This window comes from Diaporthe citri (genome assembly GCF_014595645.1).
Source record: "Diaporthe citri strain NFHF-8-4 chromosome Unknown scaffold_1, whole genome shotgun sequence".
NCBI lineage: Eukaryota > Fungi > Ascomycota > Sordariomycetes > Diaporthales > Diaporthaceae > Diaporthe > Diaporthe citri.
This window is the reverse complement of record NW_025064846.1, coordinates 10,058,062-10,082,570: the sequence shown is the minus strand read 5'-3', so window position 1 is coordinate 10,082,570 and position 24,509 is coordinate 10,058,062. Positions and strand designations below refer to the sequence as shown.

General features: G+C 38.9%; 4 protein-coding genes across 4 annotated transcripts; 1 reads left to right on the top strand and 3 right to left on the bottom strand.

The window, feature by feature from the left end:
- Positions 1-1,936: 1,936 nt before the first annotated feature.
- INS49_002625 (uncharacterized protein) lies at positions 1,937-5,365 on the bottom strand (the record flags this gene model as incomplete). Its single annotated transcript, XM_043163432.1, has 4 exons — positions 1,937-2,015; positions 2,068-3,774; positions 3,839-4,950; positions 5,006-5,365. The coding sequence occupies 4 exons, from the start codon at positions 5,363-5,365 to the stop codon at positions 1,937-1,939; spliced, it is 3,258 nt and encodes a 1,085-aa protein (XP_043031938.1).
- A 1,122-nt stretch (positions 5,366-6,487) lies between these two features.
- INS49_002624 (uncharacterized protein) lies at positions 6,488-7,953 on the bottom strand (the record flags this gene model as incomplete). The annotated part of the gene is made up of 3 exons (XM_043163431.1): positions 6,488-7,696; positions 7,760-7,867; positions 7,921-7,953. The coding sequence occupies 3 exons, from the start codon at positions 7,951-7,953 to the stop codon at positions 6,488-6,490; spliced, it is 1,350 nt and encodes a 449-aa protein (XP_043031937.1).
- A 3,315-nt stretch (positions 7,954-11,268) lies between these two features.
- Positions 11,269-13,754, top strand: INS49_002623 (uncharacterized protein; the record flags this gene model as incomplete). The annotated part of the gene is made up of 2 exons (XM_043163430.1): positions 11,269-11,560; positions 12,010-13,754. The coding sequence occupies 2 exons, from the start codon at positions 11,269-11,271 to the stop codon at positions 13,752-13,754; spliced, it is 2,037 nt and encodes a 678-aa protein (XP_043031936.1).
- Positions 13,755-21,918: 8,164 nt separating this feature from the next.
- INS49_002622 (uncharacterized protein) lies at positions 21,919-22,710 on the bottom strand (the record flags this gene model as incomplete). Its single annotated transcript, XM_043163429.1, has 1 exon — positions 21,919-22,710. The coding sequence occupies one exon, from the start codon at positions 22,708-22,710 to the stop codon at positions 21,919-21,921; it is 792 nt and encodes a 263-aa protein (XP_043031935.1).
- Positions 22,711-24,509: the final 1,799 nt, after the last annotated feature.

Below are 24,509 nucleotides of genomic sequence, written 5' to 3'. Positions count from 1 at the left end.
CCAGAATTCGAACAAGGTTACAGGATATGGAATTTGTAGAGTAATTTCAAAGCAGTGAGACTATATGTTGACAGAACCCCATCGTACGGTAGCATCATGCAGCAAACATGAAAATCATGCCATATGCAGCATAGCTCACGGGAATAAGTCCGTAAGCACGCCGTCCCTCAGCAGGATGTGGGTACAGGTTGCATTGGGCTGTCGGTAGCGGACACGATAAATCGAATGGCCCGACGAGGTGAGCGTACATGCTGCACTCGTAAAATGAATAACTGTGCAGCAGAATAGGTATTCTGTTACGCAGAGCCGCTATGGCATCCCGTCAGGGAATACAACCCTATTCATATAGATTCCAAGTATGATGATCGTATGATTGGTGGAACAGCTATTAGACGCTTTTGTGTATGAAAGATACTCAGTTGTTAGTACTGCTAGTGTTGGTATCCCAATAGTCGGGTTACATACTACGATCAAGGGATAATCAAGACGGCGAACTGCTTCAGCAATGACCATCGCAGAAGAGATCCATTTAAGCGCCGTATGCACGCCGCGCATCTGTCGAGCACCGCGTCTACCATGCCTTTGTTGATACAGATTCAACGTCACTTCCTTGCGTTTTTTTTTGTTTTTTTTGATAAGACGTGACCACTCATGTTCTCGGAACGTTTGCATTTCGATATTGATCATTGACCGATAGTATTGACATAGTTGAGGCTCGTATGCTCTGCTGAGTTGCCCCGAGTGGCGTGTCCGCACCACCCGTCCTATATAGCTCTCGTGGTGGAATCTTAACATTCTGGGCTGAACTTTGGGGATGAACCGCGTGTTCGGGTCTGGTGATCAGGCGTGCATGTCAGAATATCAGGCGTGCTTGTCCTCAATCTTTCTGCTGCATCATCCATTACTGTTGAAGTATTTGTATCCTCCAACTCGTACCTTCCTTCCACTATCCATTCACACGCTTCGGAGGCCGTCGAAATGGAGGGATAGGGCTGGGTCATGTTTGCTTGACCCGGACGATGCTCCTGAAGCAAACCTTGCAGCCAATCTCGCCTTTCTGTGGTCACAACATCCAACAGCAAACCTCCATTTGAGCAACTCACTGATGGATCAGCGCCATACGCTAAAAGAAGAGCTGTTACAGCGGATGCGTAGTGGAACGACGGCATTTTCACTGCGATCTCCAGGGGCGTGGCTCCTCGCAGGGTCCCGTTCGGATTGAATCTCGCGTCGAGAAGCACTCTGATCACTTGATCAATTGGTGCGCTTTTCGAGATAGCATATCCCAGAATACTTCCATCATTTTCGTTGAAGACCCTTTCCTTTAATAAGTTCTTTGTTCGAGGGTGGGACAAAAGGAACGAAGCGCTATCGATGTACGGTAGACGCCAATCGTTCCTGGCCCCATTTTCAATAGCACGGTGCAATGGCGTTTGACCACACCAGTTCCGCTGGACCATATCAGGGCGTGTCAATCTCCGATCCAGAAGGTGAGATGCAACAGCAAGTGCCTCGCGATGAAACCTGTCCATGCCACCTGTGAGATAGTGCAGTGCCGTGTTCCCCTCTTGACATCGAAGTTTGAGCCGATCAGCTTCAGTTGTCTTGGCCAGATCCAGAAGAATAAGTTTCAATTCTTGCCCATCTACCTGCTTGCCAGAAACATGTGACTGGACCACACCAAAGTTTCTTAGAGTCTGGTCTTCATTCACCTCCAGGGCAAGCATCTTGCATGCTGCAAGGAGCGCGCTTGGAGGAGGCAGTCCATCCCGAGACTTGACACCCAAGAGTGTCAGGCGTTTAATCGGCTCAAAAAAGTCTATTTCCTCCAGTCTGGCCATGAGAACTCGGTTTTCGTGGTGAAGAATAGTGTTGCTGATGGTGGGAAAGTCAGGGAGGAAAGGATCTGCCCCACCGCGAACGAGAGTTAAGAACTTCAGTGTTTGATTTCTCTCAGCGGCAACTTGAAGATGATAGCGAAACTCCGTATGTTGAAGCCGTTCTCCAACAGGCGCCTGATAGCCAAGGTTTGGGTCAGCCCCTAGCTGAAGCAATAGTTCGACCCACTCCGTGCTCAGCCGTTCCAGTGCTATTTGTAGGAGAGGCACTGAAAATTTGTTTTTACCGTAGGAGTCCCTTAGACCGCCGCGGCGGGCGAGAAGTGTTACTATCTTTTTGTCCTGTCTCTCAAGTGCAAGCTGTATAGCTGGTTGGCCATTTATGTACGACGCGTAGCCAGGGCCTGAACCAATTAAGGGGCAAGCTTCGACCAACACTCTGACTGCTTCGAGATTGCCTTTGAAGACGGCAACACCGATAAGGGAATCCTCCTCGGGTCCTAAATGTAGTTCAGGGCTGTGTGACAGGAGTCTCAAGAAGATCTGAGTATTGTCATTTTCAAGAATTCTTCGAAGCGCATATGGTACCCAAGCAGACCGAAGCAAAGGCGGCGTATTGTCGCGAATCAATATCCGCGTCAGGAGATTAGACAACTGGCGCCCGTCGAACGTTGTCTCGGAGATGCAGCCAAGTGTTGCAAGTAGCATCTGGAGAACGTTGTTTCCGTTCCTAGAATGGGGCATCGTGTGGTCGGCTCCCAAGTCCAAAAGTCGCTGTAATGATTGGTATAGTAACTTCCAAGGCACTTTCGACCCGGACGCATTGGTTTGGTCCACGATACTGTGATCACCCTCAAATTTGGGACTAGCAGTCAGGATATTGGTAGCGAGCTGGAATAGGTGTACCAGAATAAGGCCCAGGGTGGAGCGATCCCACCGACTGGCAAGGGGTGGCGATGCCAGCTCGATAATTCCTTGAGATATTCTCTCACCGTCAGTTGGCTCTGTAGTTGGCTCTTCGATGATTGCGCAAACTAAGACTTCGCAATGATGCTTCAGCGCCCAAGACAGTGCTGGCCAAGAATCTTCCACGGGGCTCTGAAAAGGGGGCTTCGCCACCTGTATGTTGCCACGCAGCAGCCTCATCCAAAGGTGCCAGATCTGCACGCACAACGGGGTTTTCTTCTGAAAAGCTCCGCAGTGTGTGAGCCAGTTCGACACAGCGTACTTTTGGAAGCAGTGTGGGTCAAAACTCAACATCCTGGCAGCTTGTATCTCTGCTAGCAAGCGTCCAATGTCGAAATCTGTTGACCTAGAATGGCGACGATCCGTCTTCTTGAACAGGTGCGCGAGATGACCAAGAAGGGGGTGCGCGTGAGTCGCGGTCCCTATCACCTCCTCAGCCAATCTCTCCCCATCGATCTTCCTCGTCGTGGTAACAGCTGATTCGAAAAGTGGCATATTCAGGAACGTGACACAGATCGCGCCGGACTGAGCCATGGCTTCTTGCAAGGTGAAGTGGTACAGCATAGTGCGAGGGTTCTTGGTAGGCTGTAACAAATGGCTCACTACGCTGTAATGTATGAACCGAACTTTCTCATCTTCTTCGTCCAGTTCTAACAGATTACCGCCGCAGAGTGAGATAAGCTGAGAGGCATTTGTTGGCACTTTGGATGGGTACCAGACCGGATCTCCAGGGACCACAGCAAGGGCAACCCTCAGCTCGTCGAGAGAAAGCGGCGACGGAGCAGCCATAACAAGTTTCATGATTGAGTCTCCGTACCGGTCATCAATTATCTCTTCTAAAGCCCTCTCGAAAGTTTCGGGTAAGTCCTTTGGAAGATTGTTGATCAAGTTTAGAATTTGTTCGTAAGTGACGACTGTTCTTGACTGACTGGGGAAGATCGAGTCCAGCTGCAGGGACACCCACAAATACCTAGAAGACTACAAGTCAGTACATGTATCGGAAAGTTGATAATTGAATGCATGCTTCTTCTCACATTCCTTGCGCACCAGCCAGTAATTGTTGCTTGACCAGTTCTACAAGTTCGTCGCTGAACAGTCCCGGCTGGCTTGTCTGTTTCCGTCGGGCTATCTCCTCGGTAATGTAGGCCTTGATCTCTCCATCATGCATTTCATCATCAAGGCTCACAGAAAACTTTGGGGCCAACTGTTGGACTGTAAGCCGTTGGAACATCGATCCTGAGCGCGCTGAGTAACAAAGAAGGATTATCCGACATGCCATTAAGCGGCGAAGGCCATAAATGACCTCGGTGATCTCGTCGCTAGGACAGTCCTCGAGCCCGTCGAAAACTAACACATATTTTGCGTTCTCTGGAGGGACGTCCATCAAGAGGTCGATGATTCCCGCACTTGTTAGCAGTCGCGACGAAGTGTCCCCTTGTCTTGAGAGGTCGTCCCAAGTCGAGTCGTCGCCTGGTATGCTATCCAGCTGGTGGAATGCTATGCTTCCCAGTACAGCTCTAGCCTTCAAGCTCTCTTGATCCTTGAATGTGCAAAAGAAGAAGGCGCATGTCTGGTGCATGCTGATCTGAGCCACAATGTTTGCCATCATGACTGTCTTGCCGCTGCCAAGTTTGCCGCTGATACACAAAGTTGAAGACTCGTCCTCCGCTATCCAAGATTTGTAGGCCGCTGTCTCGTATATCCACTTGCAGTCTCCCTTCTTCCTGTGCCGTCTCCAAGCAGTAATGTGTTGGGATTGGTTCGGCGACAGGAGACGTAGTATGCGCTGTTTGTAGTCTCTTCGTCTGAACATCTCGGTATCAACCACGCACGCCGTTGCGAGTTGCTGAGTCTTGTGTTGAATCAACAAGCCCCACTTATCCATCTCTTCCTGCAGCGGTTTGAACTCGGAGTCAAAGGATGCGCCAAGTGATGACCAGACTTGGCCCGCGAAAGATTTGTTGCTGAAAGCAACGGTCTTTCGGCACAGTCGCATGAGGACTATTAGGTACTCGCACAGAAAGGTCTGAAGAGCCCGAGACTGAGGGAAAATTTGGGCGAAGTCGTTATGGAGGTCCCACGAAGTCCCGAGCTTCATGAACAGACTGGAGAGCTTCTCGAAGTAGCCGCGATAGTTGGTAGCGGTCTGAAAGTCAGCTACATGCGAAACGTAGGCGGTGCGATCTTGAGTGTTTGCGAACCTGCAACGCCAGCCTAACAGCACACCAAATACTCGTGGCGATTACATTCTGAGAGCCTCCAATCATGACATCCCCTATATTCGCGAGTGTCTGAAGGCGGTCCAAGAATTTCCCACACTTGGTACCATACGGTCGACAGGCAGAATGCCTCCATTCGCTGTCTCGGTTTAACTCTTCCGTCACGCGTATGGCGTCTCGTCCAGACAGTTGTGTTCCGGCCGTTTGCATCTTTTGGAATTCTCTCTTTCGATCCTCGTCTAAGGTTTCGGCGAACTCCGAGACTGCGACTCCAAGCCGAACGTCCGGCTTTAATCGACCGCTTTGTGTTGACAAGATGAGCTGCTTTGATACTCGCTCCATGCTGAAAGAACGCAGGTAAACGTCAGATGGAACCGATGCTTATGACAATATCTAGGTAGTGACGAGCAATACGGGTTTCCACAGACTTTCCAGATGTTCAGGGAAAAAAAGTCTGACAGCCTGACAGCATCAGAGGTGTAATTAAGAAAGCGACCCCACTCCACTGGGATAATGAGGCTTGCGGAATCGGCGCAGCCACCTGCAAAGACCAAAGGACCACGGGAGTGTTATGATTGGAGTGACATCTGAACCACCTATGCAGTCAGAATGCAATGCAATTAGAGGCAGCCTGCTGATACCGATCTTGTGTTTCACATTCTATGCATGAGTCTGCCTGACCTAACCATCTCTGTAGACACGGCCGAGGTCATGTCTCACACGCGGGGAAGACGGTTGTGTCTACACGTGAACGGCTAGCATTAACAATGCTGTGTAACCAATTGAGAGCCAGTATGTATGTGAGTTGGCTGAGGTCATGACAGCTTTGCGGGTGAAGTCAAGGGATGCTTCGGGTCAAATCGCTTTATAGCCCTCTTCCTTCTGAGAATATGCTACGGTTTGGTCCGCATTTGCACCCGAGACTTGCTAAAATATGAACACATGAGGTAGTTACATGGGACGGTGGCTTTCATTTGAATTATTCTTGCCCCTATTGATGTTGAGAGGATCCATGGCTGTTACTGGACCCGACTTCACAGTTTCTCTCATGAACGTTCCCGTACCAAATTTCCCAGTGATGCGAAATCACGCCTCCAGTCACGCTTTCCGTGAACAAACATCAATTTAGTCATGCCTTGATTCCCAGTTTTCCCTTTCGGCCTTCTAACCTCGGAAACACTGTCCACGCTTCACTTGACCTTATCTCCTGGCCTAGGCACTATTTCTGAGTGTTGGCAATTTGTATAGATTCTGCGCTCATTCGCACAAGGCCTCTGCTGACAGTCAGACAAGTTGTCCTCCCTTTGTGATCTGATATTCGCCGTGATCAGTTGTGTTTCCAACCGCTCCAAGAACTCGAGGCCTCCATTCCAATGTGCGGACGGCGAGACAATGACTGCGACAAGCAGCACGGTGCCTGAACAGACCAGAAATCAGGGGGAGCGCCAGGCATGTGTTCCAAGGCTATGCTTCAAAGACCACGAATTCGTCACTAGAGGCCGGCTCGTCCGCTCTGCTTGTGGCAATTCCAAGTAGCTCACACAGAGCCTCAGCCTGAGGGCTTGGATACTCGCAAGGCTGCTCTTCACCGTGGACTGTGTCTGGCCCCTCGTATGCAGGAGCGTGCGCCTGGAAATTGTCTGGAATTCTTAGAAGACCCTTTGCAGTGACGTTGGCATGGACATAGACTTGGGCTTCATCTGCTGTGTCTTGTAGCGTGGCGTCCGTCGGGCCCATTTGCCCACCAAGGGACGTCGTGCTCGTCTCTGCGGCTCCGTCTGTTGCACGCAGGATCGATAGCCATTCCTCGTCGTAATGCAGGGAGAATTTGGTGCCCGGTGTCTTCGGCAGGTATGGCGCGACCGAAGGGTCGTTCACGTCCCAACAAGAATCGATCTCGAGCAGTTCGAGAAACTCGCCGTCAGGACTTGGCTTGTCGAGCGCAAGGAAGTGGGTGGTCGTGTTCGTGATACCGGGTGGTCGATTGCGAGGTTTCTTCCAAGCCCTAACAGGCCTTGGTAGCTGTTTCTGCAGTTCTCTGGGTACGGTCAAGTTCTGGAAGAAGTCAACCTTCGCCTCGTCGCTGTGCTCTACTGTAGCACGAAAATTGACGTGCATATGGCCAGAGAACCAGAACCGAGGCCGTAGATGATTTAGGACTTGCTCAGCAGGCTCACTCCCAAGATTATCGGTCTTGGCGCTTTTCAGGAAATGGGGCCGCTCGGCAAAGAGCCTCTCGCAGTCACCGTGAAACTCGACTCTCCGGGGCCAGTCATGGCTGAGGCCAATGTCGACGGCCGAGCGCACATTCAGCAGCTTGGAGATGTCGCAATGCCGGACATGATAAACAGAGCGAACTTCGTCCCTGTCATATGGGAGGCATTCGTGGTGTGGTTTGTTGTAGTCCCCACGGTGGAAGATCCCTGAGAGCCCGGCGATGCGTAGGGGGCCGTAGCGGAGCACATTAGCAGCCCCCAGATAGTAGATATTTGGCGCCAGCCAACCGCCATAGTGCAGCTCGGAAAAGTAGTTCGAGGCCTCATGGTTGCCCCCGATGACGAGCGTCAGCACTGGCGCCTGCTTCTTGCCGCTGTAATAGAGATGAAAGTCTCCCAGCTGGCGATATTTGCGTGGCACAGACATGCAGTTCAGGTCTCGTTCGTTACGGACTGCCTGCAAGGCTGTCAGACAGGCCGCAGAAGGAAGCATGTTCAGTATTCTCAGTATTCTTAATACCTGGAAGTCTCCACAGATGATCAAGAAGTCGATGTCTTTGATTGTCCATCCTCGCGATTGGCACTTGGACTCCAATGCTGTGTAGATATAATCCAGCGAGCCGTGACACTTTGTTGTCAGTTGCGAGGCAGGCGAATTCGCTGGAACGAGGCACGACTTACACAACCTTCCACGGCGATTTTGAATGGTGCCATGACGGGATAGACGTGGTAAAGGGCAATAGTGGGGTGATCTTGCAACAGAACTTGAATTGTCCAAGAGATGGAGGTTTTGCAATGATGTGGTGCAGACTGAAATACCATTGTATGAGTCACAGGGAACGGATCAGAGCTTGAGAAATGCATCTAGATATGGCAGTGTTCAGTCGGTCCTGTGGCTGCCTGATTGCTCAAGAATGAGCCTTACCTACCTAGGCTTGTACAGTACAGCAGCTAAAGATGGAGAACAGCGGCTAGTCGCCACTTCGACCCTGTGCCAGGTTCTGAGGGTTCTGACAAATGTCCAGGTACAATACACGTTTCATTCGCTCTGCGCTGACGCAGCAGTCTAGGTTCAGAATTGCGGACTTCAATCTGCTCTCGACAAAACAAGCTGATCGCGGTGGCTAGCACAGAGCGGTGAAATAGAAATAGCCAGCAAGATGGGATTCATCTTGTCCGCTCCGCTCCGAAGCTCAAGACGCTTCGCTTCGATTGGTCTCTACGCATGTGCGCTTGGATCAAAGCATGCAATCGTGGTAGTCCAGAAGGCAAGCAATGGTCTTTGCAGGCCCTGAGGATGTACCGAAAATTGGTGGCTCACAGTGCAGGCTTGGTGAGGGCCGGCGATGTTGCACTCTTATTCACAGGGAACAATGCAAGGTCTGCAGCAATGCCGATTGAGCACCTACACCTCTGCAGGGGCAAAAAAAGTTAATACAAGCCCTATAGCCAGTCTCTATTTCAACCCACTATATACAAAGTACTAAATTTCTACTGCCCGTATTTGAGACATGACCGCCCTAGGTAGATTTCGGCACATTGTTTTGATACCAGACCATCAAACACGAGAACGTGACGCAGCACAGGCTCGAAGAGTAGCTGGAATGAGGCTGGGACTGCGAGTAGGCCTTGACGTCTGGGTGGGTGGCTTGGTCACCCAAGACGTTGTGCGTGGCAGTAGCGCTCAGAAGCTGGTTTTGCGATGTAGACGCAGGGCAAAATCCTGTGAGGAGTGCACACAGTCGATCGATTGGACAGAGCGGGAGCTGGGTGAGTGATAGTGTGGCTACCTGTATCAGACTACTCGGAACACAAGCAAGGCAGGCGGCAGGGGATTGTCCAGGTGGGTGGACAACCGTCGACTATGATTGATTCTGTGCAACCACTAATTATCAAGGTCTCAAAAGCTCAGTTTCATGCCCAAGTCGCTCGCTTGAATCATGCAGGGTCCTCGTATTGCTCACTCATGGCCCCTTTGTCATTCCAACTGAACATCATCAGAATCGAGACCCCACAAGACTTTGACCAACCGCTTAGGTACCTAGGTGTGTAGATCGGTCTCCTGACGTTGAGAATAACCAGACGAATTTCAAAACGCCAAAAAGTTCGCGGCAAAATTCTGCCCTTGATGATACCCACGCCATCACAACTGCATTTGATCGACTTCAGATGTGACTTGAGGTGGGGGCGGGCGCGCGGGCGCCAAGTTCTATATTTGATACGCTGTACGCTTTGGGGTCTTGTATTTTAATGAATGACACTGCTAAGAGCTGACTGCTTCGCCTGTCTGCTTGGTACGTCTTTTCGGAATCGGTTAGACAATTGCGATCCTGCATGTATCGAAATACACCTCGCTTGTCACCTTGCAGGCATAGCCGCATAGCCTATGTGTAACTGCCCCCACTGAAGGCATCATGACGGCTTGGGTGTGGTGGAAAATCAGCCATGCCTACATGAAATGCAAATCTTAATTTGAGCAAGACAGCTCACCACATGCAGCGGCATTGCTTCGTGGAACAGCGACCCCAACGCCTCTTCTCTCACAGTCACTGCGTTGCACGGCCGCGTGCCCAGGTGTGGTCACCACTCGGACAGAAGATGAGTTTCAGCACTTCTCTGTGGTAGACCACCTGAGCCTCGTATTGCCCACCTGGCTAGGTATGTAGCTTTATAATCCCGCCAGCTGCTCTGTTGCCCATTCTACTTCTCTCTTTTTGTCCCATTGCCATTCCCCCCTCCTTGTAACTTGTAACCGAATATTGGACTCGCCACCCAGACCTGTTTAACGACTCTTGGCCTTTGATCACGAAGTTAATGCTCGAGATGACTCTTTCTACAAGACGGCACTCAAACCTATCGATGTTGACGCCCAAGTCACGTGTACGCACAGAACAAGATCTGAGCTGCCTCCGCAAATCGAGCCAATGGATTGAGGATACATCTCAAGAGTTCACCACCAAAACTTCGTCCCATTGGCAGCCAATCTATCTGAACAAAAGAGCTCTGGCAGCATTCTTGTTAACATTTTCAACACTCGCTGCAGGCATTCAGATTCTGCTTTTATCGTCTAACCGGAACAATGGTCTATCTGGGGTGGACAATGGCCTACACCATGCTCTGTGGACATATGGTCCAACAGCTCTCTTGACACTGCTTGCTTCATTTTGGACCCGTCTTGAATGCCAGACGAAGACTGCAGCGCCTTGGATCAAGATGTCTCAAGGCTTTACAACAGCTCGGCAATCTCTCATTCTGGACTACTTGTCGCAATTTCAGCTATTCTCAATCACATCAGCCATCAGGAATAAGGATCACACTGTCGCAGCTGTCACCTTCAACTCTCTCCTCATCAAGGCTCTACTTGTTATATCAACATCTCTTTTTTCACTATCCCCCACAGAAATAGTCCGCACTAATGTGCCTCTTACCCTCAAAAGTGAATTTGTCAATAGTCCATTGGGGCTGAGGGCTCACGGGTCTCTTGCATATGCAAGCTTTTCCTCCATGATGAGATCTGGTACCTCTTTATCTCCGGGAACTTCTGAGAAATATGCGTATCAACTCATTGAATCGGGTTTTCTGGACACGCCTTCAACTATTTCTACCACACTGGATGGGTTTCTTGCGAATCTAGAGTGCGAGCCCGCTGCTTTGCCACCCAGCAGCACGTTGCTGAACGACAGCTACTCCAATTACTTTCCGATCCAGTCCCCCTCGTGTAGCTTCAATGTGAGCTCATTCGAAGTTTGGGCTCAGGGAAAAGATGGCCACCATTTTTTTACTCTACAAACAGGGGGATGTGGTGGCTCGAGCGACATTGACGACCAAAGACTTGCCATCATTGTCACAGTCATGGCGCGTCCAGGAGGACATTCCAACGTCACGATATTAAGCTCAAATTCGTTCATATGCAAGCCCACTTACCAAATACAACGACTGGACTTCTCTGCCCGAGGTTCGGACAGACTTGTATCACCATCGACAACAGCTAATTCGCATGCACTGAGCAATGTGCATCCCTGGGACATCATGCAGTCACAGTACAATACAGTCCCGATGTATCCACTCGGAATCACCACGGTGAACATTTCGAACGAGACGGTCCAGTTCGACCAACACGGCTACTTCGCATACTTGCTTGCGAACGCCTCTGGCAATCCTCCGGCACTCTCAACCGTCTTTGAGGACCCAGAAGGTGCAAAGAGCTTCTTCTCAAACTACTTCCAGCAATACACCGCCCTCCTGGCTCACACCTCCCTTATGCAACCAGTTTCAACTCTCTCTGAAGGAACAGCAGTAGAGGTAGTGAACCGATTCTTGGGTAAGTAAAGCGCTATGTGCACCAAACCTAATCTGTACCAGATTATGAGCTTCACACTGAAATGTTACCAGTGAAAAAGATTGTGGCCAACTCAATGACCGGAATCCTTGCATTTTGCGTCATAATGGTCGGAATCATCTTGATTTTTGACGTGTCAACTGACTTTATTCTACCCAAAAACCCGCATTCCATTATTGGAGTTGCAACTTGTTTGTCATCGAGTCCCTTGCTCCTTGAAAAATTTCAACGAATGGGGTCTACAGGATATCCTACTTTGCGAGACTTTCTTGACGGCTGGCTCTACAGAATCTGCCCAGCTAATAAGAAAGGAAGTGTTGGGATATGCGCTAAGGAGCGTCTTGCATCCAATGATGTGCTTGAGATGCGAGAGCCAGAGCATTCTGTCTTCCAACCGGCCAGTCTCTCTCTCACGGCTCGCGTGATTGTAGCGCTGGTTCTGGTCGGAATCACCATAGCCCTCGAAGTCACGCTCAGAATCTCGAATCGAAATGACGGCTTAGCAGACGTGCCATCTGAAAATCAGTACATCAGCTATCTATGGACTACACTGCCTACTGTCATATTTACCCTCATCAGCATGTATTGCTCTTCAGTGGATTTCGACACGCGTGCTCTTGCGCCAAGCCTCCATCTGGTCCAAGGATCCAGTTTCGAATCATCAGTCGGGTTAGACTTGATCAACAAGCATCCACTTCTGCTTTTCTACGAAGAGCTCAGGAGCAGGAGTTTCGAAGCTATGGCGTCGACTCTGGCAGTCACGCTTACATCCTTCTTGACCATCTTCTCAGCTGGCCTCTTCTCTGGAGTCTACGTTGCCACCAAAATCTCAACTCAGCTGCATGTAGCCGACTTCGTATGGTATGGGGTATCGGGAGCGAGTAGCAATACCTTCTACCCGGATTATTCGCTCGTGACAGCTGCGCTGATCCTTAATTGCAACCTGACGTACCCGCCTTTCACATACGAGCACCTGATCATACCGAACATGACGGTTGATCAAGGCTTTCTCAGAAGGCATCCTGACTCTTCCAATGTGGAGTTTTCAGTCACTCTCCCAGCCGTGCGCCCTTCTTTTGCGAACTGTCGCTTGTACGATTCCTCTCAAATCCGAATAGACTTTGCGTCGGCGCCGCAAGCTGGGCCGGTTGTGGTGATCGAGCCCGAGCAATGCATCGAGAATGGAACAACGAAGTCGTGGAACTTGAGAGTCTACAGGTACGGCCCGGTCCCGTCGCCACTTCCCTCTCATGCATACTTCGGTGTCGGCTCGGCGTCGGATAGGTACGCTAGGGGTTGTAGCGAGCGACTCTGGGCGTGGGGTCACTGGATACCAGGGGTTGAGAATGGCTCATCTCCAAAGGTCATGTCGGTATCAGCACTTGGGTGCAACGAAAGCATGGAAATTGTGGACGTTTCGGTCCCTCTATTTGGCTCCGATCTGGCCATCAACCCGAAATTTCCTCCTATTGCGAATGAATCCTCCACAAGCGCTGTGGTCATTCAATGGGGCTCTCCACTCGGATTTGACTTCTATCCAAGCTTGCCAGGCCTGTCTACCAACATGACAGACAGGGTTTTTGATAAATTCTTCACCTTGCTCACGACATCGCGATATGCGGTGCCATTTGATATGATTAGCAACGGGTCTCAAGCCTCGGCGGTCGCGGAAGCGGTTCAATTCCATCACTGCGTCCTGGTCGCTCAGATGACAGCTGCCATTCGAGGGCTCAACTTTTATCACAACGATACAGTTCTACGCAGCTATGGATACGAGATTGTGCCGGGAACCAACAGAACTTCCTCCTACAACGTCACAGGCTCTATCCCGTCGAGCCGGCACAGGGTCGTTCAAGGGAGCCTATCAACTCGCTTTCTCCAGGGATTGCTCATCCCAGCTTTGATGTGCTGCCTAGCCAACTGGTATCTCATCCGCTCAGCTGGGGGTTGCCAGATGATCCCGAGAAAGCCAACTACAATCGCAAATGTCGCAGCACTTCTTGCGGATAGTGACATCATTGAACTTTTGCCACCGGAAAACACCGACGTGACTGCTTCAAAGGAGACTAGGAAGGAATATGGACGGCTGGAAGACTGTATTTTCCGACTTGGCTGGAGAGAATTGGATGGGCATCCGGAGCAAGTGTACTCTATTTGCGTTTCATCAACGAAATGAGTGTCCTTTCCGAGAGTTGGAACATGGATAAGAATGTCAAAAACGGCGTACAAGTGGTGTGGAGTATTAAGTGTGGTCTTGGTCTGGGAGGAAGGCGAGATAGGTAGCAGACTTCAGCTTTCTAGGGCCGATTCATAACATATATGACAGACTATTAGTATAGTCCCCTGAGTTAAACCTGCCTATGCTATAAAATTACAGTAAAAATACCTGTCCCATCTCTTTAGACTGATACAGAGCATTTACCTCAGTGCCAAAGAGCCGGCCAGTTCCAACTCGCTCCTAGCAATTTGCCAAGCCTTCCACAAGCAGCTCCCTCAAGAATAGTACATTGAAAGCAATGTGGCCAGTCGTTAAGTTTCCAAACCCGAGTCCGTAATCGAGATTCTTGTTGTCCAAGACGAAGAGGGCACAGAAAAGTGAAGGTGATTGGTCGACCTGCGCATCGGTCTGGAAGTCGGGATGCTCTAGCGAAGCCCACCCCACAATGTGTGGAAGGCTATAAGTGTCGTGAGGGGTTTGAAAGCATGATTGTAAAAGCATTTATCTCCTAAGAGTAGTTTAAAAGGAGGAAATAAAAGAAATTTAATTACTTAAGCATTTTAAAAAGTAGTTATAAATTAAGGTTAGGGATGTATATATAATACACCCCTTAATTAAAAGATAGTTTTTATTTTATTAATTGCCTTACTTTTTTAAATAATTAATTTATACTTAAAAATATTAGCTATAATTTATTAAGTAATTAATTATTTAACCTTTCTTATAATATATATACTTTATTACTTAAACTTTAATTACTTATAACCTTATAGCATAGCTTATAATTAATAATTAAACCTTTTTTTTAAACTTTTTAATTAAATTTATATTTAAAAATATTTATTTTTATTAATTTTAAGTATTTTTTTAATTATATTAAAAAATAACTAAAAGTAATAAAAAATAAGCTTTTAAGCCTTAAATTATTTTACTTCTTTATATCTTTAAGATTTAAAAAAAGAAATATAAGTATATTTAAATTAATAAAAAGCTTATTAATAAGGATAGTAAAAGCTTTAATGCTTTTATTAAAATATTATTAAATAATATGCTTAAAATAAGTTTCTTAATTAATTTAAAAACTAATTTTAAAATGCATATTAATTTTTAAAATAATTTTAAAGAATCTTTAAGTATATATAAATAGCTTAAAGCTTAAAATAAAACTTTCTTTTAAAAAAAAAGTTAAAATAAAGCATAAAAAAAAGAAAAATATAAAAAAGCTTAAGAAAATTAATAAGCATTGCATTTCTTATTTTCTTTATATTAAGAGTTTTATATATAATTATAATAATAGTTTTTGCATAAATTATAATAATAAAGATAATTATTATTATTATTATATTTAAGGCGATTTTTATAAGCTACTTTTAATAACTTTTTTATTATTTATACTTTATCTTTATTATACTTAATTTAGCAATTTCTTAGTATTTAAGAAGTCTTAATATATTTAAAAGAAGGCCTTAAATATATATAAGTATAAAGAGTTTAGTTTTATTTATATTAATTATATTCCTATAATTCCTTTTAATACTTAAAAGATTTTTACTTTATAATAATAGCTTATAAAAGCTATAAAAAGTAAGCATAAAAATATAATAAAGTATTTTAAAGCTTAAATTATAATTATTTTAAAGTAGTATAATAAAATTAATATAAAAGCTTAAAAGCTTTAAAATTAAGTTATTAATAATATAAAAATTATAAAAAAATATAAAAATTATATTATTATTATAATTAAGTATTTTAATTTTAAGGATAATATTAAGGAATAAATATTATTAAATTTTAATTTAAAATTATAATTAGGAATTTAATTAAAGATTAAGAAAGTTTTTTAAAAAAATTAAGAAGTTATTATAATAATTAAAAAAAGATTTTAAATTAATTAATATATTATTATAAAAATTAAAAGATAGTTTTTAATTATAAAATAGTTTTTATATAAGGGTTGCATTATAACTTTTAAAAAGTATAGTTTTTAAGATTTTTAATAAAAACTTAATAATAAAAATAATTAATAAATAAATTAATCCCTTTTTATTACTTTCTTTATATTTTAAAAATTTAAAAAAGCTTTAAAATATTTAAATTAAGCATATAATAAAATTTTAATAAGTTTATTTATAAGCATTTTTTTAATTTTAAAGTATATAATATTAAAGGTATTCTTTTTAAATTCTTATTTTAATTATATTTATTAAATATTTATATACTTAAGCTTTATTTTTAATTATTTATATTTATTAATAATTAAGCATATTATTATTTAATTATTATAATAAATAATTTAAGGCTTACTTAAATTTAAGGTTATATCTTTAAATAAGCGTTTTAAAGTTATTATTTCTTTAATTATAAGCTTTAAAGTTAATAATTTAACCTTAATAATTAAAATAGAAATAATTGCTTATTTATATATTTTTTAATATATAGGGCCTTTAAAAAGGGTTATTATATACCTTTAAGAAAATCTTTAATCCTCTTTATTATTAATAAATAAAGCATTTTTAGTTATTAAAAGCGTTTAAGCTTTTTAATTCCCTTTAAATTATAATTTAAGGAATTAAATAGCGTATAAATATTAAATTACGTAATTTATTGCTTTAAAGTAATTTAAACTTAAATTTATAAGAAATCTTAATAATATAAAGTAAGGAAATGTTATATTTAGGTATATTATAATTATTATATAAAGGATAAAATTAACTTTTTTTTAAAACTTTTAAATTATTTATTTTAAGGCTTATTTAAAAAAAGATTTAAGCTCCTTTTTAAGCATTAAAGTAAATAATAAAAAGTTTTTACTTTTTAATAAGTTATATTTATTTATTATCTTTTTAATATATAAGTTATAAAGAAGCGTTATAATGCGCTTTTTTTAGTCTTTAAGAATTTATATACTTAAAAATTATTAAGCCTTTTTTTAATTCTTTATTTTATATGCAGATTTAATCTTATTTTTAATTCTTATAAAGAATTTATATTTATTCTTAAAATATATAATTAAAATATTATTTATATAAAAGAGAATTGCTACTTTATAAGTTAGGTTAATAAAAAGGTATAGCTTTTTTAATAAGGGTTTTAAGCTTAAATTTTGCAATATATAATTAAAATCCTTATATTAAAGAAATAAAAAGTCTTTAAGTTTATAAAGTGCCCTTAAAAGCACTTTATATTTTTTTAATTTCTTAAATTTATTAAGTAATTTGCAATAAATTTAATTTAACCCTTTTCAGCTAATATTTAAAAATATAATTATAATATTAAATTATTAAATCTTTAAATTAAAGTATATAATAATTATTATTATTATATAAAATGATTTTATAATTAAGGTTATAATATATATGCTTTTTATAATAAAATAAGGTTATAAGTTTTCTTAAATATAAATTTATACCTTAAAAGATTTAATTATTTTATCTTTATTAAGCTTATATTTATATATTTATTTTAAGGGTAATGATATTAATTTTGCTTTTTAACGTTTAATAATTCTTTAAATATTAAGCTTAATAAGGCTTTATATTTTTTAATGTATTATTTTAAGCTATTTATTTTAAAAAGGGCTTTTTTAAGCCTTTTTTTATATAATTAATTTTAAAAGGAGATTTTTATAATATTATTATTATAAGTAAGGCTTAAACTTAATTTTAAGGGCTTAAATAATAGTTATTATTATATTATTTAAGGTTAAAAAATATAAATTTTTAAGTATTTTTTATTTTTATTTTTTAAGTTAATTAAGTAAGAAAATAATTATAAAGTTATTTTAAAAGGTAATATTAAGGTAAAATATAATTATATTTATTAAATATAATAATTAATTAAAGGATTTTTAAGGGTGTTTATTTTAATTATGCATTTAAAAAAATCTTTTTATAAATTTAAACTCTTAAATTTATTCTTATATTTTCTTTATTTATATTAATTAAGAGGATTTTTAATTTCTTATAACTTTAAATATATATAATTTTTAAAAGAAAGGTTTAAGTTTATTAGCTCTTACTTTATTAATAAAAGTATATTTCTCTTTATAAAAGCCTTATTTTAATATATTTAAGGTTTTCTTAAGGGTTAAAAGTCTTTATTTTTAATCTTTTAAGCTTTTTAAAAAGGCAATGCATAGCAAACTTTACCTTTTAAATTTAAAAGTCCTTACCCTTAAGTTTTAATTAAAAGTATTAATTTTATCCTTTCTTAATATAAAATGAATATTAAATTTATTATTTAAATTAATTAGATTATTTTTTATATAAGGTATTAAGGGTATAATATAAATATAATCTTAAATCTTCTTAGCATTAATAATTTTAATATTTAATGATTTTGCTTTAAGAGTTAAAAGGCTGTTTTTTACTTTATTTATTATTAATTTATAAAATATATTTTTATTAAACTATATATTTTTTATAAAGATTATTTATTTAAGCAAAGGAATTTAAATTTAAAAAATATTAAATATTATATAATTAATTAAATATTTAATATAAGCCTTTAATTCCCTTTTTATAAGGCGTTTCTTTATATTATTTTTATATTTCTTTTTAAGCATATATATTTTGCATTTATAAGCATAAATATTATTTTAATAAGGTAATAAATAAGTTATAAAATGGTAAATTTATATTAATTTAAATTATTAAAAATAATAGGAAAATTATATATATAAAAGAGTATTTAAGGTATATTTCTTTTTCCTTAAAGTAAGTAATATATTATATAATTAAGCTATAGCTTGTATTACCTTTAGTTAAAGGTTAAAAGGTAAATTAGCCTTTAATAATATAATTAAAGTATATTTAATTATTGCTTTGCTAGCTCTTTTTATAGCATTATTTGCTTTTAAGGTTTAAAGGGGAGTAAGTTTTAAATTAATACTTTTTTATTTTGCTTATTTAATATATTTAATATTTATAAATTAATTAATTATTATAGCCTTAGTATTTTATTTAATTTTATAAATATTTAAATTATATTGCTATTTTATTTAGCTTTTATAAGCTTAAAGAGTATTAAATATTTATTTTTAAATTTTTAATATAAAAGGAAAGATATAAATAAATTTTAAGAACTTATTTATTATTATAAGCTTATAGTTTAACTTATTTAATATTTATAAATAATAAAAAAGGTTTTATAAGATTTAAAAAAAGAGTTTTAAGCTTTTACCTTTTAATAACTTATATTAAATTATTTTTTTAATAAAAACTTTAAAGTAATTTTTATAATTAATTTATTTAATTTCCTTAAATTTTATACCTTAGGTATATTAAATTAATAATTTAAGAATATTAGCCCTTAGGTATTTAAATTAAAGATATTAAAGGGTTATTAAGTCCTTTTAATTTTTATTTAAATATTAAAAGGGCTTAAAAAGTTTTATTAAGTTTATTAAAAAAATTGCAAGCTTATATATATTTATAATGCTTATAAGTATTTATAATAAAAGATGGAAATAAGGAAATTATAATAATATATATTTAAGAAAGATTAAATTATATTATTAAATAAGTTTAAAAAGAATAATGCTTTATTTAAGTAATTTAAAATATAGCGTTAAATTAATTTTATAATATTAAATGCTTAATTTTTATAAGAGCGCTTTTAATATTATATTAATATAAAATTTATTTATAATTATTATATTTTTTAAAATTAAATTCTTAATTCTTTTTTTATTTACTTTATATAATATATTTTTAAAGCGCTTTATTTTATAACTTAAAACTTTTAAAAATAAGGTTTTTACTTTAATAATATTTATTTTAATAGCTTTTTTAAAGGTGCTTAAAATTAAATAATTAATAAAATTAATAAAATAAATAGCATTATAATTATTTATTATTATACTTAAAGATAAAGAATATAGCATAAAATTTAAGGTTATATATATTTTTAAGGAATTAATTATAATTAATAATTATAACAAATTAATTAAAGCATAAATAAATTAATAAAGAGTTAATAAAAATATAATAAGGGTATTATTAATTAATTAATTTTTTAAAATTAAGGTTTAAGAAAGCATAAATTTGCTTTATAAAGAAAAATGAAATAAAAGAAGGAAATTAAAATATTATTCTTTAATAGTTTTTAAAAATATGCTAAAAGGGTTTTTAATGTTTTTAATAAGCTTTGTATTTAATTTTTAAATAGAAGGTTTTTTTAAGTAAGCTTTTAAATTAAGTTTTTATAATAGTTTTCTTATAATTATATTTTAATCTTATTATATTTAAGTTTTTTTAAAGGTATTTTTAGCTTTAAGATTTATTTTTTTAAAAATATAAAATAAAGGCAGTAATAATTAATAAAAGGCTAGGTATATTTCTTTTATTAGTTAATTCTTTAGCAAGGGCATTTATATATTTTATTTTATTAATATAATTAAAATAATATATTTTTATTTCTTAATTGCTTTTTTATTTAATTACTTTTTATTTTAAAAAATATTTTTAATTTTAATATAATAAATATTATAATATTTTTAAAGGCTAATATAAGCTTATTATAATATAAAAATGCTATTAATTCTTTAAATAAGGTTTTTAAGAAATAAATAAATTTTCTTAATATATTTTATTTAATAAGTTTTTAGCATTTAAAAATTGCTTAATTAAGGGTAATTTATATTATAATTATTTATAGGAAGTTATTTAAATTAATAAATATCTTAATTTTAAATAATTTATAAATATAAGCTTATAAATATAAGTTTATAAAGTCTTAATATTATTATTATAATTTAATACTTAGTTTTTTTACTTTTTTTAAGTATTGCTAATATTAAGTTTAAAGGGTATTTATTATATTTAACTTAAAGGGTATAAAGTTATTTTTAATATTTTAAATTATTTATTAAATAAAGAATTATTTTATATTTATTATTTTAATTAAATATAAAAAGAGAATTAAGCTAAATATTATTTTTTATATTTATTTTTAAATTTTTTATTTTTTATTAAATTTAATTATCTTATTAAGAGTTAAAGTAATTTATTATTAAAAATATTAATTATATTCCTTTTTTAATTTATTAAAGGATAAGGGAGAAAATAAAGTAAATGCTATTTTATTTTTTAAAAGCTTATTATTACTTAAATGCTTTTAATATTTATTATATAAAGCCTTTTAAATATTTCTTTTTTTTTATATTATATGGATTAAAAATTTAATTTTAAGATTATATTTAGTTGCTTAATAAGGGCTATATTTAATATATTAAGGTTTATAAATTTTTAATACTTTTTAATTTAATAATGGGATTATAATATAATAAATTAAGTAAGAAAGAAATAAGTATTTAAATAAATTACTTAATTAATAAGGTTTAAAGAAGTATTTATAATTATTATATAAATATATATTTAAAAATAAAAGGAAATAAATAATATAAAATAAATATAATTAAGATATGCTTTGCATAACTTATTTATAGCTTATAAAAAGGAAAGATTATTTTATATAAATTAAGCTTATAATTATAAAAGACTATAAGTATTATAAGGGGTTTAAAAGTATAATTATAAAAGCGTTTATTTCTTAAGAGTAGTTTAAAAGGAGGAAATAAAAGAAATCTGGCTATTTAAGCATTTTAGAAAGTGGTTGTAAACCAGGGTTAGGGATGTGCGTGCAACACAATGCTGTTTGGTTTATCCTCAGTGGTGACCTGTCTCCACAGATCCATCCCGGTATCTGTGTGACGATCCGTCAACCTCGCCACAATGTCCCTTTCCTCCTGGGTCTCAAAGAGCTTGCCTATATTAACTGTCGCTACCCGTCCCCGTAGCTCGAGGATACTGAAGCGACTGTCATCGCAGTAGTCTGGGCCTTCGTTCAAGAGGCGGATTGCATGAAAGCTTGGCACCCAGCTTCTCTGGTTCGAGACGGAAGCACTGAAAGCTCTCTCAGCATAAAATGTTGAAGAACATTTCCAGTTCCTTAGGGGTGCGCCTTTCTTTTCGAGCTGCTTTGGCCTCCTTATCCAACTTCAGCATCATGCCATTGGTGACCCGCGGTCGCTCCCACCGCACACTCATTCCACATGGCACAGGGTTTCCCTGAAAGTCATGTAGACTCCCTATCGATGCCCAAGACCACGTGGGAAACCCTTTCACTCTCGTTCGAGGTCCTTTCCGCCGTTGTTCCCAGAGCAGTCCGCGGATATCGCCGAACCACATTCCCGAGATATAGCGGCACGAGAGCTCCGGGTCTGCTCTTTCCGATTCCTTGCCTTCTGTCCCGTCAATGGCACGACCGAAATCCCGCGCCAATCCAGCGAGGGCCGCGAGGCGATCCTCCTCAAGCTTGGTGAGCTGCAGGCCCGAGTATTTTTCAACGATCTGCCACCGTTGATCACCGGGTCACCCATTATGGATTGTGGCTGGGGTGTTCCAGCACAGGTGAGAAAGAGCCCACAGTTGGACAGAGTTACTAGCCGGCGGCTGAGCATCCACTCTTGAAATACCCAGCCTGGCTGTAAAAGCTCACTGTGGTTGATATATGTCTTATAGTCCGTTGCTAGCGCCATTTCTCCCGCACACTGCACGTACATGTGGCCCTGCTGCCGTCCGTCTATCGCCATGTACGGTAGCCGTGTTACTCGTGGGAGGTCTTCCATCTCCATACTTTTGAAGAGCCCGCCGTCTTTCGACAGTGCTGTTGCCGCGATCGTAAGCCAGGCATACTGGTAGTAGTCCGCCATCTTCGTGGCCTCGTGCGCCCAGTCCTTCTTCACAGGGGAATCCTGTATGATACATATCGAGTCAATCCAGAGATACCGGTCGCCTAGAAGTGCCGTCAACTGACCAGCCTCTCGGAAAAGAGGCGCATTGTCCCTCCACACGTCATCGAGAGCATCCGGACCATGATCGTGCCCACACGGCTCGCCCACGCGGTACCGCATGTTGGCTACCCTTGTAATTGCTCTCTCGGTCTCCTTGCGCCAGCGATGACTAAGGGCTATGTAGCGCCCTCGCTCTCCGTGTTTTTCTTTCAAGATCCATCGTTCTTTCCATGTGCCGCCCTGCTGGTCTGGCACGACCTCTATATAGCGAGTAGGCAAAGGGACGTCCTCGGCGTCGAACTCATCGCGCTGCGATAGAGTACTGCGGCAAGCTTCGTGGGACTCGACGCATTCTCTATGCCACTTTTTGACTTGCTCGAGGTACTCGGTGTTCCGGATGGCGTCTTGGGGTTCCGATGACAGACAACGAGCAAGTGCTGCGTGTCGGTGGGCTATTCGGCTCAGAGTCAAATATCCTGAAGATGGCAAAGAATTGTTGATGGTGTGTGGATTTGGAAGAGAAGAGAAGAGAGAAAAGCAGAACCTGGGGAGAGTGGTGCGGAGGCTTTTTGATCATTCGTTCCCTGGAGACTTTGTTATGATTGCGGTTTCCTCTTCCTCTTGATACCTGCCTAGGCACTACCATTGCATTCTTTGCGCACAAGAGAAGGCGTATTTCTCATTCGGAAATTTGCGGTTGTGGATTCCAAACCCGCTCCAAGCGGAACTCGGGTGATATCATATATTGAGTTGGCACTTTCCTCAGATACGTTCACTACAACGAGCTGAGCAGGCACCGTCAACATCCTTGAAAGACCGACCGGTCCAAAGTTTGAATGCCGCCACTGTTGTTCAGGCTGGTTGATAACTCAATGGCTTCGTGGCCTCTTATGGCGTCATTTTATTTTGTGTACCGTTGGGTTATTCTGTGTCAGATCTGCATTCAAGGCTGTTCACATAAATGGGACATTTGGAGTGACCCAATAGTGACTACAATACCTCGTATATCAATGGAAGACTGGCTAAGCACATGCCCGACAGACACGCCACTGACATTTCCAATAAAGTTTTCCGCTAGGAGACCCAACTTATCACATACAGGGCAGTACTGCAAAGGCCGAGATTGGGAGTTCAATGGTAGGCATTTTAATTCTGTCTTGCGTGGTCCTGCTCTAACAAGAAGGAGCCACCATGTTACCTGTCTGAAATAATAGCGTTGGATGCTTAGTCTATTAGGCTAGCTAACGTCTATTCTACGGGAGGGAAGGCCCCTATTTATAGTTATTATCCTCCATACAGTGGTAAACATATGGGGAAAAGGATATCCTATATTAATAATAGCCTAAATATCTAGAATATTCCAACAGCCCCCCTTAAACTAATTCCCTTTTATTTATTTTATTTTATATATAAGGGATTTAATTTATAAAAGAGGAATATTTAATTATATAATAAGAAAACCTTATAAAAAGGGAAAAACTTACTTATTAAATGTTTATATATTTAGGCAAAAAACCCAAAAATTTGCTATTACTTAAACTTAAACTTATAACTAATAAGGTATTATATATTAAATTATAATTTTATATAAGATTTACTAATTATTTTATAATAGCTACGATATATTACGGCATTTTTATATATTAAAGTCACATATTATTTTATTTATACTATATACACTATAGAAATACATTTTCTATATGGAATTAAACGTATATAAACGCAGTATAGGTATATTGTAACTATATATATATATAGTATATATGGGCCGTGTAAATAACGCTTATTTTTCAGGAAAAACCTTTATTATTAGTTATTTCTTCTAAGGAAAAACCTCCAGTATTTAAAGTAATATTATATATATATATAATTAAGTCCGCTTTATTTATTTATATATTTTATAAGTAAAGGAAAAAATC